The sequence below is a fragment of the Biomphalaria glabrata genome, chromosome 14 (assembly GCF_947242115.1).
Source record: "Biomphalaria glabrata chromosome 14, xgBioGlab47.1, whole genome shotgun sequence".
In the NCBI taxonomy this organism is placed as follows: Eukaryota; Metazoa; Mollusca; class Gastropoda; family Planorbidae; genus Biomphalaria; species Biomphalaria glabrata.
Genome location: NC_074724.1, coordinates 13,747,743 through 13,764,147, shown reverse-complemented (window position 1 = coordinate 13,764,147; position 16,405 = coordinate 13,747,743). Strand labels below are relative to the sequence as shown.

The window sequence follows — 16,405 nt, the reverse complement described above, 5'->3', positions numbered from 1 at the left end:
ATTTTTTTTTGTATTGCTTACAAGCTTTCACAAGATTTATGTCTTTACTTCAAAGATTACCCGGGGAGGACGTTTCCATTGGGTTTCTTCCACCTCCCGAAATGAGACACACCCACCTGCACAGGAGTGGAATTTAGGGACTAATTTATTTGCATTGATTTTTTTTAGGACAGATTTTAATATTAAACCATCACTTGCCCCAGTGCAGCCAATGACGTTTTGAGTTTAAAACCCCCGAACCAGGGGGTTTAGCAGTTAAATCCGCCTCTTCTATAAAACAAAACAAAAAAGTGCAAACTAAAATCCCCAAATTCCAAGAGCATAGCTATGGAAGATTTTGATTTTAAAACTACCTCTAAAATTTACGATAAAACCCCATCTTCAATACAAGACTATTCATACATATGATTCTATGAGCGTAGCCAAGAGGGAATACCTGTTTAAATTCCCTCCAGCAGCTAAAAAAATACCTATTCAATATAAAAAAATTTAAACCCCTTCGTACTGAGGGCTTTTTTTAAAGTTTAAAACCCCTTCAGATGGTTTTGAGTTGAAAATTCTTCTACAGAGAGTTCAATATTTTTCTGAAGCAAACTACTGTCACAATATTTTTCTAAAGCAAACTACTGTCACCTAATTCTATAAGCGTAGCTAAATGGGGTTTTGAATATCTTTTAAAAAACTCCAGAGATATATTTTTTTTTACTCTCACCCCCCCCCCCCCCCCAAAAAAAAAAATTATTTTGATAATAAAAATTCCCCTTTCGATAAAAAATCTAAAGAAAACTACAATCACCTAGTTACCTGAGCATAGTCAAGAGAGGTTACTAATTTCTTCCAGTGGCTTGGCTGATTAATAAAGTGGAGGGGACAGTCATCTGACGAAATTAAAAAGACTAAATGTGGCCCAACAAAGATTACTAAGACGGATTTTAGGAGTCAATTATAGAGATCTGGTCTCAAAAAAAAAGAAATTCTATGCCGAACTGGGAGTCGACCCCTTAGTAAGGTTGTGACACAGCGTCGTAGGAGGTTTGCGGGACATGTTCTCCAACAAAATGAATTAAACATAATAAGAGTTCCGATGACATGGAGGACATTACGAGGAAACAGGTACATCCTAGTACAACTTGGCGCCACACTTTCATGAAGGTCCTCAGAGCAAGAGGGAACAGGCTTCAGACATTGGCAGTGACAGATTTTTATGGAAGCAGCTTACCGCCCAATGCGCCAAACGACGCATGATGATCTAAGTAATTAAGAATACCAGATTAGGATTATGAAAAAAAACTTTTTAATAGTTGGATAATACACTATAGATATCTCTGAATAAGCATTTTGTTGACTTTTAATACTGGAAATAGTGTTTGGCGGCTGGGCTCCTCCCCGAAACCCAGAGCTCCCCCAGGCCCCTTTACTGGCAAAGACGGGGAGTCTACAATTTTTACACTAACTTCAGGAAGACCCTATTCTAGGATACAATAAACTTTTGAAAGAATGAAGGGTCAGAATGTAATAAAGATTAATTATGTACACACACACACACTAATATTATTATAAATGGCGGGGGGGGGGGGGGAATCCACCCCCCAAAAAAAAAACGTCCACGAAAAAAAAATCCTGGCTACGACCATGATATATATATATATTAATAACCCAATACATATTATTCAATAAATATAGGGCACATTATATCAATATGTCGGCTTTATAAAAACATGAAATAACGTTTAAGATAACAAAGATCATTGCCGTATCTTTCTTCAATAGGATATGGTTGTTCAATATCCAAAGTAATAATGGCACTTTATTTTTTGTTTATTGTTATTCTTTTGTGGCTGATGTAAAACTCTGATAAAAAATAAGTATAGATTTTTTAAACTAATATTAGAAACCAAAATAAAAATGAATTTTTTAGTTTTTTACAAATTAAAGTTGCAAAACCCATTTGTAACCCTAGATAATATGGTAGTAAGTAATACGTACTTTATTTTTCTTCATAAAGAGTAAATCTCACACTGTAGATAATTTTAAATTATTATTCTAAGCTATATCAGAGGCATTTTACCTATAAGTGATTACTATAGATCTGCAATAATCGTTCGTATTTTACCCCAAATGGACCAAGAAAGAAAATAAAAACACATACGTTTTTGGAATAATCTCTGAGAGAATTTGGATGTTGATATAATCACTAAATTGAACATTGGTTTTCTTCAAACTTTTCATATAAATTTATTTTTCTGTTTGGCACCAGCACATTGTGAACCAGGGTTCTATTCAAGTGACAACATTTCCTGCTCTATTTGCCCTAATGGAACGTATAAAGACTTTACTGGGAATCAACCATGTTCAAAATGCCCTAGCGACAAAACTACAACAGATTTGGGAGCTACTGACATTAGCAATTGCTCTTTTGGTAAGCTATATATATTTATTTACTTACACGCTAGAAAAGAAAAAAAAGCTTTTTTTGCTTTTATTACAACACGCGTTTAAAATTAACACTCTTGTCTATATGTTATTAGGAACATTTGATTGACATAATTGCAAAGCTTATCTGGGGAAAATAACTTCGTATTTACATCTATATTTTTAAAAATTTAGATGTTATTTCCCCTTTTCCATAAAATATAATAATTACAAATGATTAATTGACTTATACATAATTGATTTACGCTTTGTTCAGTACAATATATAATTATTTAAAGGTTCAACTTGATCTGAGAATGGATGTTGGTTAAAATAAAGTGCTCATTTATCTAAGAGATTAGTTTTTTTGTTGTGATTACTGAAAGATTAATTTCCTTGTTTTGTATCATATATTTCATATCTTATATCTTATCTTTTATATTATCTTATATCTTATATCTTATATATTACAGACCTTACTTTAAAAAAGAAGATAATTATCTTCTTCGCATTTCATTTCATTTGTATCAATCATTGACCTAGGTTCTGCTAAGTCTTAAGATTTTCTGACTAAATTAGGCAACCCCATTCCAGTATATAATGACACTTGAAAGAATTTGTTCTAGTGATTTGTGTATTATAGCTAATTTAACTTTTTATTCATCTGTCCTGAAGTGTCTCTAAGTTTCGTGATTTTACTCATAGGTTTTCTTGAGTTGAGGGATTCCAAACTGAGAATGCATATTCTAATATTGGCCTTACTAAAGTTAAATTGAATTTGAGTCTTATGTTCTTGTTTTATTTGTATATATATATATATATATATATATATATATATATATATATATATATATATATATATATATATATATATATATATATATATATATATATATATATATATATATATATATTAATAAACCCTAAAGTTTTGCTTGATTTTCTTACCATGATGACTTTTCATTTATTATTACACCTATATATTTTGAGTTTTTAGTCTATGTAACTGGTTTAACTTAAATTAAATAAGTAGTTTTTATTTCTTCTGATTTTTGGATTTGTTACTCTTAAAAAACTGGCATTTTTCTGGGTGGAATGACATGCTCCATTTGATTTTCATTTCTGTAATTCTTCTCATTCTTTTTTCTATTTCAATTTTTGTGCTGTGTTTTTCATATTCTTCTTTATTTTATGCAATTGTCTGCAAGTAATCTGACATTTATTTCTAAACTAATGTAATTTAGTAGATCATTTACGTAACTTAGAGACAGCAATGTGCCTAAGACTGTTCTTTAAAGTAAACCTGATGTTACTAGTATTGGTGTTGATTTGGAGCCATTTATTTTTACAGTCTGTTCTCTTCCTATTAGTAAGTCATGAATCCATTGATGTAAATGTTTTACCACACAAACAGACAGAGAGACAGAAATAATATTAGCTTTGTAAAAAAGAAAGAAAACATGCTTTAAAAATACGGAAGTCTTTTTTGTGCTATTTTTTAATGATTGATCATAGAATGAAAGCTTTGAGGAAAATACCGAAAAAAAGTTTAAAGCAAGCAAGTGGCAAAAGATTAGTGTTTGCGAAATTTCATGCGAATCCGTTAGGTAGTTTCAGACAATCTTGATACATGTTAGTCCGTAGTATATTAGGGTTAAAAGACTACATAATCTTTTATTTTATACTATGAAACAGCACACTGTGAACCAGGGTTTTATTCAGAGGATAATATTTCCTGCTCTGCTTGCACAAATGGAACATATAAACAATTCACTGGAAGTCAGTCATGTTTAAAGTGTCCCTTGCATAAAACAACATCAGACGTCGGAAGTACGGAAATAAGTCATTGTTCTATTAGTAAGTTGTTTTTTTTTTCTTTTGTCGAGTTACTTAAGAATAAAACACTATTTTTAATGTAGTTATAAATGTTTAAACCAATTTTTTGTTCGAAAATACATTGAAATGTTTCTGGTATTGCAGTGTTCCTTACTGAAAAGATTTAATAATAAGTATTTATTTAGGTGTATATTTATGTATTGAATACATGCTCATGTTTCTGTCATCAATTCAACGGTATGATAATTCACATCTAAATATGGAAGGCCATGAACCTATATTTGCTATACTACTTGGAATTGTTTTTTTGTTTTTACAATAATCACCACAAAAGCGTTTGATCGTTTTTTAAATTATCATTAAAAACAAACTTTACATTGTCGGTGGTTTGGGCGGTAAAGCGCTTAGCTCCGAGCCAGGGGTTCCGGGTTCGAATCATGGTGACGACTGGAATTTTTAATTTCGGGATCTTTCGGCGCCTCTGAATCCACCCATTTCTAATGGGTACCTGACATAAGTTGGGAAAAAGTAAATGCGGTTGGTCGTTGTGCTTGCCACATGGAACCCTCGTAAACCGTAGGCCACAAAATAGATCATCTGTTCTATAGATCACAAGGTCTGAAAGAGGAAATTTACTTGTACAGTTTGTTGTAATCGTATGGTATAAAAGGCAAGCGCAAAATCATAACAAATTTTTCTTTTATTCAAAAACAAGACAAAACAATATAATGTATCTAGTAGCTGCTTTTTTTTTTCTTTCGACCTTACCATATATGAGCTAATGAATATTGGTCAAATTAGACATTAAAAAATAGAATTTGAAAAAAAAAACCGAACCCAATTCTATTTGAAAACAACAGACAGATCTAGATTTAGACTTTACACGCCTTGTTGTACGACACTTCTTGACCAAATATACTCATACATAGTATCAAATGTTTGTGTTTCTTTCGACCGTGTCTAGATCTAAATCTCTACGTTCTCTAATGAAACAATGTGCAGAAATAAAATTAAAATGTACACACGATCGGTATAATGAAATAGATGCTAAAATGCTATTTAAATGTCAGAACCATGTTTAGAAAGAATAAAATGTAGAATAATTTATACTTGCATGATGAAGATGAAACATCACAAACTTATGGACATACATCATAAAAGTTTTAAAACAATATTATAGATTACTCATTGGATAGATATAAAAAAAAGATAATAAATAAATCAAATTTTTCAAATTAGACCATGATGTTCTTCATTACTTTTTAACAATTTTGAACCAACAAACACGTGCCTTTTTAGCACACGCATTCGTTCAAATAACACTTATATAAAAAAGAATAAAATGTTACTATCTAGCAGGGGTCTCAAACACATGGCCCGCGGGAAACTATTTTGTGTGGCCCGCGACAACGTCCGCGAATTTAAAAAAATTAGATAAAATTTACGATGACCACATATAAGCCGTGAAATGATTTACAACTGCACAAATTAGTAAATGAGGTGTCACTGTCGCCCACCAACCGCTTAGGCTTTCAGCTGAGTGAACGGTGGCCTGATTCCTACCGCTGGCCGCTTGCGGCTAGAATCGGGCCACCATTATACCACTGTTCCGACCGTTAGCGAAACAGGAGAAAGAGAGGGAGATGGGGAGGGATGGGGTACATGTGTCAAGATTCTGTGAAGGCAAGCTTTGTTGTTAGCGAGATGATAGCAAAGGCATCACGACCATTCACTGAAGGCCAGTTTGTAAAAGAGTGTATGCTACAGGCGTGTGAAATTATCTGCCCCGAGAAAAAAGAAGCCCTTCGAAGGCATAAGTTTGTCTGCGAACACAGTGGCAAGCAGGATCACTGAGTCAGCGACAAATGTTCAACAGTAACTGATTGCCGCTGCAAAAGACTTTGTAGCATATTCCGTTGCACTGGACGAGTCTACTGGTGCAACAGACACCGCATACTGTGTCGTATTTATTTGTGGGGTCGACGAAAACTTGAACATTGTGGAGGGCTATTTTACTTACTACCCTTGAAAGGAACGACGAATTGACGCGACGTGTTTCAAGAACTGAAAGCTTGTATTGACAGGTGTGGGCTACCGTGGGAAAAACTTTTTCAGTGGCTACGGACGGTGCACCAGCAATGTGTTCAGAAAAGTTTGGTGGCGGGACCTTTTGCAGCCATACACTGCATTCTGCACCAAGAAGCACTCTGTGGCAAAAGTCTACAATTGAAGAACGTGATGGATGTTGTCGTGAAGACGGTGAACTTCTTACGTGTACGGGGCCTAAACCACAGACAGTTTGTGTCATTTCTAGCTGATTTAGAAACGGAATACGGAGAGTTGCTGTATCATACGGAAGTCAGATGGTTGAGTCGTGGAAAAGTGCTGCAGAGATTTTTTGAACTGAGACGGGAAATAGCATTGCTCATGGCAATGAAAGGTAGAGACATACCTCAGCTCAGTGACCTAATGTTTTTGTTAGATCTTTCTTTTTATACTGACATCACGCAACATCTCAATGCAATCAATTCACAACTACAGGGCACAAAGCAGCTGATTACCGTAATGTTTGATTCATTCAGATAAAAGCTGACGTTGTGGGCCACTCAGCTGGCAGATGGAAACCTGGCTCGTTTCTCTTTTTTTCAGAGCATAACGGTTGAACCACAGCGCCTAAATGACTACGTAGACATCCTCTCCAGACTACTGGAAGATTTTGAACACCGCTTTCAGCAATTCACTGCTCTCGAACCACAGTTTTTCCTTGTTGCCACTCTGTTCGCAGTTGACGTGAAAAATGTTACAGTGGAAGTCCAGACTGAACTACTTGAGCTGAAGTGTGATACTGTTCTGAAGCAAAAATACGCTGATGTTGGCGTTCCAGATTTCTACCAGTTTCATCCCAGAGAGAAGTTTCCAAACTTATTTTGCGCAGCTGCTAAAATTCTTGCGATGCGATGTTTGGGAGTACGTACGTTTGCGAACAGTTTTTCTCCAGAATGAAGATCAACAAAACAGCATTACGATCAAGACTGACTAATGAGCATCTGAGAGCAACCTTACGGATGGCCACAACACGCGACTTCAGGCCTAAAGTCGATGGTCTGGTCTCTGCCAAACGCTCTGTGCTGAGTGGACAGAAACATGAGCCATCTGCAGAAGGCTTAGTAATTATAGTTTGTTTTTTTTCGGGGGGGGGGGGGGAGAACTACAGTTTCTGCTTTTTTTTTATTAGTGACAGAGGCAACGTCAACTTATTTTAGTAAACTAAACTGCCTGTGCATGTAATAAACTACAATAAATGTAATTAATAATTATATAAAAACTTTATTTTAGTATTGAACTGCAGTGACAGTAGTGTTATTAAAATTTAATGAAAAGACATTCTCTTTTCGTGGTGTGGCCCGCTGACTGATTGTTACTTTCCACTGTGGCCCACATGCTGATATGAATTTGAGACCCCTGCTATATAGTGTCTACTATAGTGTGTTAAGATTTAAGAATTACTATTGAAGTTACACTTGTCATGAAGCTTAGAGAAAGAAACCAAATTTTAGAATAAACTATTAAACAGAAAGTGTCGGTTATAATAAAAAAAAAAGATAGGAAGTCGAAACTGTGAATTAAAAAAAATCGTTTCCGAGAAAATAATACATTTCTACGTATTGTAATGTCCAAAATTGTATGTACACGGTAAGTAAAAACAGTTTAATGCTTTTGTAATTTTGTGTCCGTCACAAGGGAGAAAATTAGTTATCAGTCTGCAATTGAGTGAGAGGTCAAGGGCTATTGTACATTAATTATAGTATTTTTTATGGAAATAGTGTAACCTTATATTAGAAATTGTAGACAAAAAAAAAGACATTAAAAATACTGTTACGTATCCAATTGTAATAAGTAATACACGTATTAGTGATAGGTACCTTTTTTCCTAACAAAATGTGTTCTGTTTCTCCTGATATATTTTCAATACAATTAAATGAAGACAGTGCTGCAAACTATTTGAAGTTTGTAATACAACCAAGAAGTAAATTTGGTGCTCAGATAGTAACTTACTTACAGATTTATTTTCTTTCCACCTTTCATACGAACACATTTTTCTATTTGGTACGCTAAAACAGCTAATTGTGAACCAGGGTTCTATTCAAGGGACAACATTTCCTGCTCTATTTGCCCAAATGGAACCTATAAAAACTTTTTTGGAACTCAGCCATGTTCAAAATGTCCTATGAATAAAACAACAAGAGAAGTTGGGAGTACAGACATTAGTAATTGCTCTTTGGGTAAGATCTATTTATTAATGTACTTACATTCTGCAAAATGTTATTTAATTTCTAGAAATGTTAATTGGTAACAATGTTTTTAAAATACCTCTGTTGAAATCAGCAAGCAAATATCGAAAAACCATTCTAATAATTTTCCTAAAAAAATTACAGTTGATGTATATCGCTGAGAAAATAATTACTACCTTAATGACCACACGGGAGAATTTAGTTTGATCGTTCTAATTTTTCAAAGAAAATAATAATAATTGTAAATCATACTGGAAACTATATCTAGGTGTAGAGCCAACATGGCGTAGTCAGCCTTTTTAACGTGTAATTATGTCAATACTGGGTGAATTTATAGTTGCTTTAATTTTATTAAGGTTTATATAATCGTTGCTTATATTTTTACATAAATCTAATATAGATTGCATGTAGATTCTAGATCGAGAAGTAGATCTAGCCTAGATCTTAAGAGTTCTAAATCATATCTTTAGGTGTAGTGTTAGATTTAGATGTACTTAAGATGAACATACCAATAAACACCTCGCAGACAGAACCTAAAAACGCTTTTTGTTTTGCAGCTGACAGTGTCAAGGGTTCTATACTTGAACTGAACCAAAAAAGTTTAACTTTAAAATGTATTTTATTATGTGTAAAATAATTGAGGTATTGTCTTTTAAAAAATATATACTTTAAAGTTTAAAATGTTTCTCTGGTTAAAAATATTTAAACGTATTAGACTCTGACACCGCCTTGTGTCTACTCTAATCTCCGTTTTGTTGTAACATAGCTTACAAAATGAAGTTGAACTCGGTACACATTCTATCATCTTGTATATGTTTGTTAAATCTTTACAAATCGAAAGCATTAAAAACATTTCTTTTTCTCTGTAAGATTTGGAAAGACAAAAACACTGTCTATGTTTAATACACTACGATTTCTGTATATACTTTTAAAGACTTGAGCTATCATGTTTTGTTTCGTGCCTAGCTCTGTTGTTGGCATCATTTATGAGGGTATGACCAATTCATCTTCACTTTTTCTCTAAGATTTGATCCTTTATATTTTTCTGTGCACCCATCTTCCACAGTTTGGTGTTTTCTATTTAGTCCCACTAGTGTATTTTTAAGATGTTTCTTTTACATCTCTTAATGAAGGTCCGAAATCAGGATATTTTAGACCTTTCAAAATTCCTTTTTTTTTTCTGAAATTTTCTGAAATTTAATTTTTAAAATCAACTATGCAAGTAGTTTTCCCACAAAAAATCTCCAATTTTAAAACTATTCACTATATATTCACTAACAATATAGTTACAAATACGAGAGCGCATTAGTTGATATTATTTTCAACAAGTAAATTATTTTTGAAGAAATGTTATTACCAACTTAAACAATGACAAAATGTAAAAGTACCTACATTTACAGAAAAAAAAAATTAAAGAGAAAAAAATTATTCAGCATTCATATAAGTGGAAAAAAAATTAAAACAAGAATTAATAAGTAGTGTTTCATATTGGACACGTGAACTATAACTGCTATGTAGTGTTGTAGTTAGTACATATTAATGTATCATTTTGTTATATTTTTCTAGATTGTCCGAAAATTTGCATAAAAAATGATCCGTGTAAATATACAGGAACCAGTACCTGTGTGTGCCTGAGTGGATATTACGGAACACAATGTTCAAAGCGTAGGTTTTTAGCGGCCCCCGAAAGGGGAAAAGACACTATTAGTTTTGTGTGAAATGTCTGTCCGTCCGTCTGTCTGTCCGTCTGTCCGTCCGTCCCATTTAGATCTCGTAAACTAGAAATAGTGAAAATACGACATCATAATATTTTGGTCCATTCAACGTTCTGATGCAACGGCTATTTTTTCTTTTCTAAGAGCGAAAAATCATTTATGCAAGCAGTTTTTTTCATAAAAATACACCACTTTTATAACTATTCACTATTAATAGTAACAAACACTCGAGGCCCTTATTTTTATTCCTTACTCTCTCTCTATCTCTATATTTCTCTCTCTATATATCAAAAAAGAAAAAAAGGACTTTAGATTAAGATTATTTATGCAATTATTATTGGTTTTGTCTAAAATTAATTGAAAATGGTGTAAAGCATATTAAAAATAAGTAGAATTAGGGAAAAAAAAAAACAAAAATGTTTTAAAAATATGAAATTTGTGACATATTTCTATATATGCTTCCTAATGAGACTGCGCCTTGGGGGAAATAGCGAAAATAAAAAACTAAGGTTTAATAAAAGGCTTGCGGATTTCGAGAATTGTGGTCCTAATGTTGTTATCCTTTAAAATCCGTTCCTATTGAGCATCTAGAAGGTAAGGGGAACCTGTGTACGAAATTTCATGAGGATAAGTAAGACGGATGTCGTGATCGTTGAATCAGGGCTTAAGTCAGCGGTTCTCAACCTTTTAGGCTCGGCGACCCCTTTTTACAATCCCAAGGTCTGCCGCGACCCCCCCCCCCCCTTTTCCCACTCACATACACAGCAATAGAAGAATACACACAAAAAAATCCATTTTTTCGATGTTATATTGCGACCCCTGGCAAATCGTCAATCGACCCCCAAGGGGGTCGCGACCCACAGGTTGAGTACCCCTGGCTTATTCTGTACTATATTATTGTTACAATTTTTTAAGCGGATATTTCTATACAATGATATTGTTACCAATCGAAAGGTTCTAAGGTATTATCGGTAAAAATACGATATAGTTCCACAAACGTATCCACACTAGGAGAACACTTAAAAAGTTGCTGACACGTCGTTTATACTTATCGGGACTGTTTTTTTTTGAGGGAAAAAGTACTCTGTATCGTCTGGAAATCAATATTTTGCAAACATTACGTCTTCTTGAGTTCTCTTTTCAAACTGCGTAAGTCGTATTACAGCCAATGCTTTACAATTATGAAAATCTATCATCGTAAGTGGAAATATACTTGCAAAAGAATTATTAATAATACAACAAATAGTCCTTCCAATTTTAAGAACAATATCAGATGTTTTTAAATCTTGTTGCATATAAGGCGTATTTCGTTTTAGCCTTAAATTACCGTATTTTCTCGCATATAACCCGCATATGCGTATACCTTACACAAATATATATTAAAAAAAAAGTAAAAACAAAACAATCAACCCTCATCCTATTATACCCTGCATGTGCATATCGTGTCTTTCCGTAAACTACCGGTACATAAAGTTGTTGCACATCAAAAATCTGTCTCTCAAGACGCAATCGTGTTCCAGTTGTTGCTCCTACAAGTGAAAGATAGAGTACAACACGCGTGTGAAACACTAGCCACACACTAGCCACACACTAGCCACACACTAGCCACACAGCGAACTTGTTCGCCTCCTTCAGTCGTAGAACGGCTATGGTTCATCTCGAACATAATAAGAGAGAAGAAAGTGTGGACATTCTTTATGGTCTGAACGATGTCGCCAACCCACCACTTCTCTCTTCCCCCCCCCCCCCAATCCACGCAGCTGGTGTAACCAAAGGAACGGATTATCCGATACAGCATAAGATCAGAAAGCGCAGCAGGCTCTGCCAGGCTGTAGCACAGTGTGCCACTATCTCTCCTAAGGGCCACCAGCATCTGATTTTTCCTCAGGGTTGTCTCCCGTAGCCTTTCCTATGTTTGGGTAATGCAGCAAGGCAGCGAAGTATTAAATTCAGCGTTTCCCTACTCTTAGAAGGAAATATAGCAGGTATAAACACCCACCGGCATGCCGTAGTTTTCGTAATGCTTTGTTTATAAGTAAAATAAACTTTGTAAACCCCGCTCCTTTGCATACCCCGCACGGCTGACATTTCATTGTAGAAACGTGTACAATCCTTTTTCTTTTAGGATGTAGTCCAGGATGTCTAGATGATTCGTGCAACAGACTGGATGGAACATGTCCATGTAAAGAAGGCTACTTCGATGACAAGTGCTTGAAAAGTATGTCTTCCTTGAAACGCAAAAATAATGAATTAAAATTAAATTTATAAGAAATATGTATGTGTATTCTATGCATTTAAACAACGGAGAATGCACTTTGTATAAACACCTACCTGTTATCCCTAAATCAAAGTCCCACAGTTTCTGGTTCGCGTTATTTGTTCTAAGAAATAAAAGCATATTCTTGAACATATCTTAAAGAGCTTTTGCTCCATGAGACCCCTGATATTTAACTAAAAAGAAGACCCTCTTCCAAATGTCCATAATGACTGATACGCTGATTGCTAAAATGGCATTTTGCTTGGCTTGAGGTAGGATTGTGGAAGGTATTTTGAATTGACACCTGATATTCCTAGAAGAGACGGCACTTTGACATTTTTTTTTTTAAATTTATAGTTTGTGTGAACACAAAAATTCATTGCCATCTGGCTTTGTTTGATTTCATGCGTTGTGTACGCACCTTAAGAAATAAAGAAAATTACTTTCTAGACAAGATCTCATAATAATAATAATAATAATAAGGCTTGTATTCGAGTCTGAAAATTAAAATGACGAATGCAGTATTTCCCGTTACTACGCAGCCCCAGCTGCGACCTACTTATCTAGCCACATCCAGACATAGCCATTATCAAGATCTCACACAGAAAGCAGTAAAATGACAGCAAGAATGATTTAAACTCTGAACGAACGTAAAAAAAGACAGTTCCGTACACATACCACGACCATGCATGTAGCAATTGTAGTATTATGTCATCTGTCTATTTTCACATGATTTCTATTTTTTATTTTTGGATAGTTAATAAACTTTTTTGTTATTATTTAATGTAACAGCTGGTAAGCAGGCACATAACAATCAATGGAATAGCCATTGTAAAGAAAATTGCTCTGAAGAAAGGAATTTTAAATTTGACCTCTGTTACATCGGCTGGTTTGGTGACTCCTGCCTATACAGTAAGTTCTGATCACCCCTTTCTACTTTTTTTTAACATTACAGTTTGTTTAACCTTGAGTAGAAAACAAAACTAATGTTGATAAATGTTTTTGTGTGTAAGGCACTTGCGGAGCCAGAAGTTTTTAATGGCTGGAATAGATTAATAAAGAAGAAAAAGTAACCCTAAACTTTGTAAAACATATATTTGTATATTCATATAACATTAGAAAAAAATCTTGGATACAATTTAGGATAACCTTTCTTCACCTTTGATCGAAAAATAAAATATACCCTACATCACTGACAGTTCTTCGGGGGAGGGCTGCAAGCCTTCCAAGTGAAGTTCAGGTCTCCTTTGTTTCCTTAGATTCACAAACGGATTCTCACGAGACCATTCGTTATAGATAACTTCGACACTGACCTGCAACGTCCTAGCCTGTGGGCAGTTAAGATTCGACACTGACCTGCAACGTCCTAACCTATAGGCAGTTACGATTCTAGAGTGACCTGCAACGTCTTAACCTATGGGCAGTTAAGACCAATAGCTTGATGCTACGTGGTACAGACCTGTGAGGTAGCAACGATCTATCGGTCGGAAATGTCCACAGGTTGTGACGTTGCAGGTCAAAGTTAAGGCCTTATATAACGATTGGTCTCGATTCTACACAGTGTACAGCTGACTTTCCATCCAGTTAAAAATGCATGTCAAATTAAGTAAAATAAAGTAAGTCAGGGGTATGGGTTTCAGAGGTAATTACAGCACTCGACATTTCTTCGTCTTCAAGCAGACCTAGACTTTCAGTTCATATGGCCTTCTACCAAACTCTGATAATTGCATCGCTTACGTTGGGAACGTCAAACAGTGTCGTTGAGCTGGCATATGACACCCTCGTTAACAGTCGGTCTACTTCGATACCTTTACCTTTTTTGTTTTACATAGTATGGAAACGACAGCAGTTTTTTTTTTTTCCAAAATTTCAATTCAGTTACAGATATCCTCTTACTGCGTTGTCATAAAGCCAACATAAAAGTTTCAATATTATTGCATTTGGTTTCCGCTTCAAGCAATCATTAACACTATCGGGTTTGTCCATGATTAGGTGCGTGATTACTTTCGCTACAAAGTTTAATGTTTAATTATAACTATGTCCTCCTCATAGTGCAACAATCTTTAATGCCTTTTTGCTTTTCAATTATTTATTTTTGTATTTAGTTCATTTTTATATTCATTTTTTTTTTCAGTTGTTGTTTTTTTTAAATAATTATCTTTCCTGATAGAAGATCTGGGTGTGGATGCCATTATGGACGATAAAGTTCTGAATGACAATAATGACAGCACCTGTGTGAAACGGAACAATGTTACAATAAATTGGCAGCTAGAGATACAAGCTATCACATGGATCAGACTGGTCTTCACCAGTAATGGTAAGTATAACAAAAGACTCATGAATAATTAGGTTCTTTCTAATGTAAGAAAATAGTTCCTCTAAACTGTTTTTAGATTTGAGAAACTAGAAGAGAAATTGAAAATCGGACATCATGATATTTTAAATCATTCAAAGTTCTGATGCAATGGCTACTTTTTTCTTTTCCGAATGGGAACCATCTAATTTTTTAAATTATATATGCAAGCAGATTTTTTTTTAAATTTACACCACTTTTCAATGAAAAACTTCAGGCGAAGTAAGCTTTATTAAAAAGTTCACAAGCTTCTTCATTAATAAATCAAGCTTCATTCATAGATTCGCGCATTGGTAAAAAAAATTGTACAATTGAAAAAGTATCAATGGATCATTATAAAAATAGATTTTCCATTTATTACATAACTTATGGAATAGAATACTGATTCCAAACTTTTTTATTTTAATAATTTTAGTGCGAACTTCGTTTCAATTGTAAGTTTAAAATATTCGAACTACTTTTACAAGTTTTCACACATCTTCATTAGGCTAAGCACTTGACGACAATCTAAATTACAATAAATAGAGGCCAGGCATAGTCGGAGATTTAGATTTAATTGTATTTAAAAATGTGAATAAAATTTACATTTATAATCCATTAAGAAAATAGTTTATCTTCTAACAGCTTAGAAGTGCAGATTTATTTTGTATATTAGCAGTAGTATTACATCAAGAAGTGAATCTGATGCGATCAGCCTAAGTGCACTATAAACCAGTACTAGGCCTACTAATGCTGATCATAATATTGACCTAGATCTAGAAGATATAGATTCTTTTTATAGATCTTGTCTAGATTATAGTCAAGATTAGGCTATAGATTGAGTTCTGGATTTTTATCTCAAGTCTATTTAGCCTAGACATAAGCTGTTTGCGCGCTGGACTGTCGTTTGGATTTATTGATGGTCCCGGGTTCAAATTCTGCCCGCTCCCATCTTTCGTCGTCCTGCGGAAGTTTGGACTAGGAAGTAAAATATCTTCAACTCTAAAGAAAAATCCGAAACATGTAAAACATTTTACAAACATTTTCAATACCTTTTCTAGAATCTAGATCGAGCTTTAGATAGATCTAAATCTTCAAAAGTCTACATCCATATCTAAAGTAGATCTATATCATATCTAGATCTAGTCAAGAAACCTAGATCTTGTCTAGATCTAGATTCTATAAATATATATATATCAGTCGAACGGCAGCGTAAGACCCGCACTTTCATAGGACCCTCGCTAACTCAAGGTGTAGGCCCATGTAGATTATTAAATTAAACCATTTTATAACTTAAAACAGATTTCCAGCGCTCTCCTGTCGATTTATCAGGAGCTCCTCGAAATCTCCCGAAATAGCAAAAGATACGAAAAAGTCCTTATTGATTTTAGAAGTTTTATATTTTCCTTTTTAAGAAGTATGTTTACACAAGTCCCATGAACTTGTAAGTTGAATAGAGGAACTGTAAAAGTAAAATTATAAAGAAACTTTTTAAAAAAGGCTATTCCTCATCTATTAGGGAGAAAAGCGTAAGAGCGAATATACAACTCTTAAAAACGTA

General features: G+C 34.2%; 1 protein-coding gene across 4 annotated transcripts in view; it reads left to right on the top strand.

Moving 5' to 3' along the window:
- LOC106060054 (sushi, von Willebrand factor type A, EGF and pentraxin domain-containing protein 1-like) overlaps positions 1 to 16,405 on the top strand; it is a 43,741-nt gene that overhangs the window by 22,797 nt on the left and 4,539 nt on the right. For 3 of the 4 annotated variants that reach the window (XM_056011289.1, XM_056011287.1, XM_056011290.1), the window contains exons 7-13: positions 2,258 to 2,419; positions 4,108 to 4,269; positions 8,370 to 8,531; positions 10,107 to 10,205; positions 12,381 to 12,473; positions 13,305 to 13,424; positions 14,683 to 14,829. In XM_056011289.1, coding sequence (XP_055867264.1) covers positions 2,258 to 2,419; positions 4,108 to 4,269; positions 8,370 to 8,531; positions 10,107 to 10,205; positions 12,381 to 12,473; positions 13,305 to 13,424; positions 14,683 to 14,829 — 945 coding nt within the window. The remainder of the gene's footprint in view (positions 1 to 2,257; positions 2,420 to 4,107; positions 4,270 to 8,369; positions 8,532 to 10,106; positions 10,206 to 12,380; positions 12,474 to 13,304; positions 13,425 to 14,682; positions 14,830 to 16,405) is intronic. The other variant, XM_056011288.1, reaches the window with a different exon arrangement.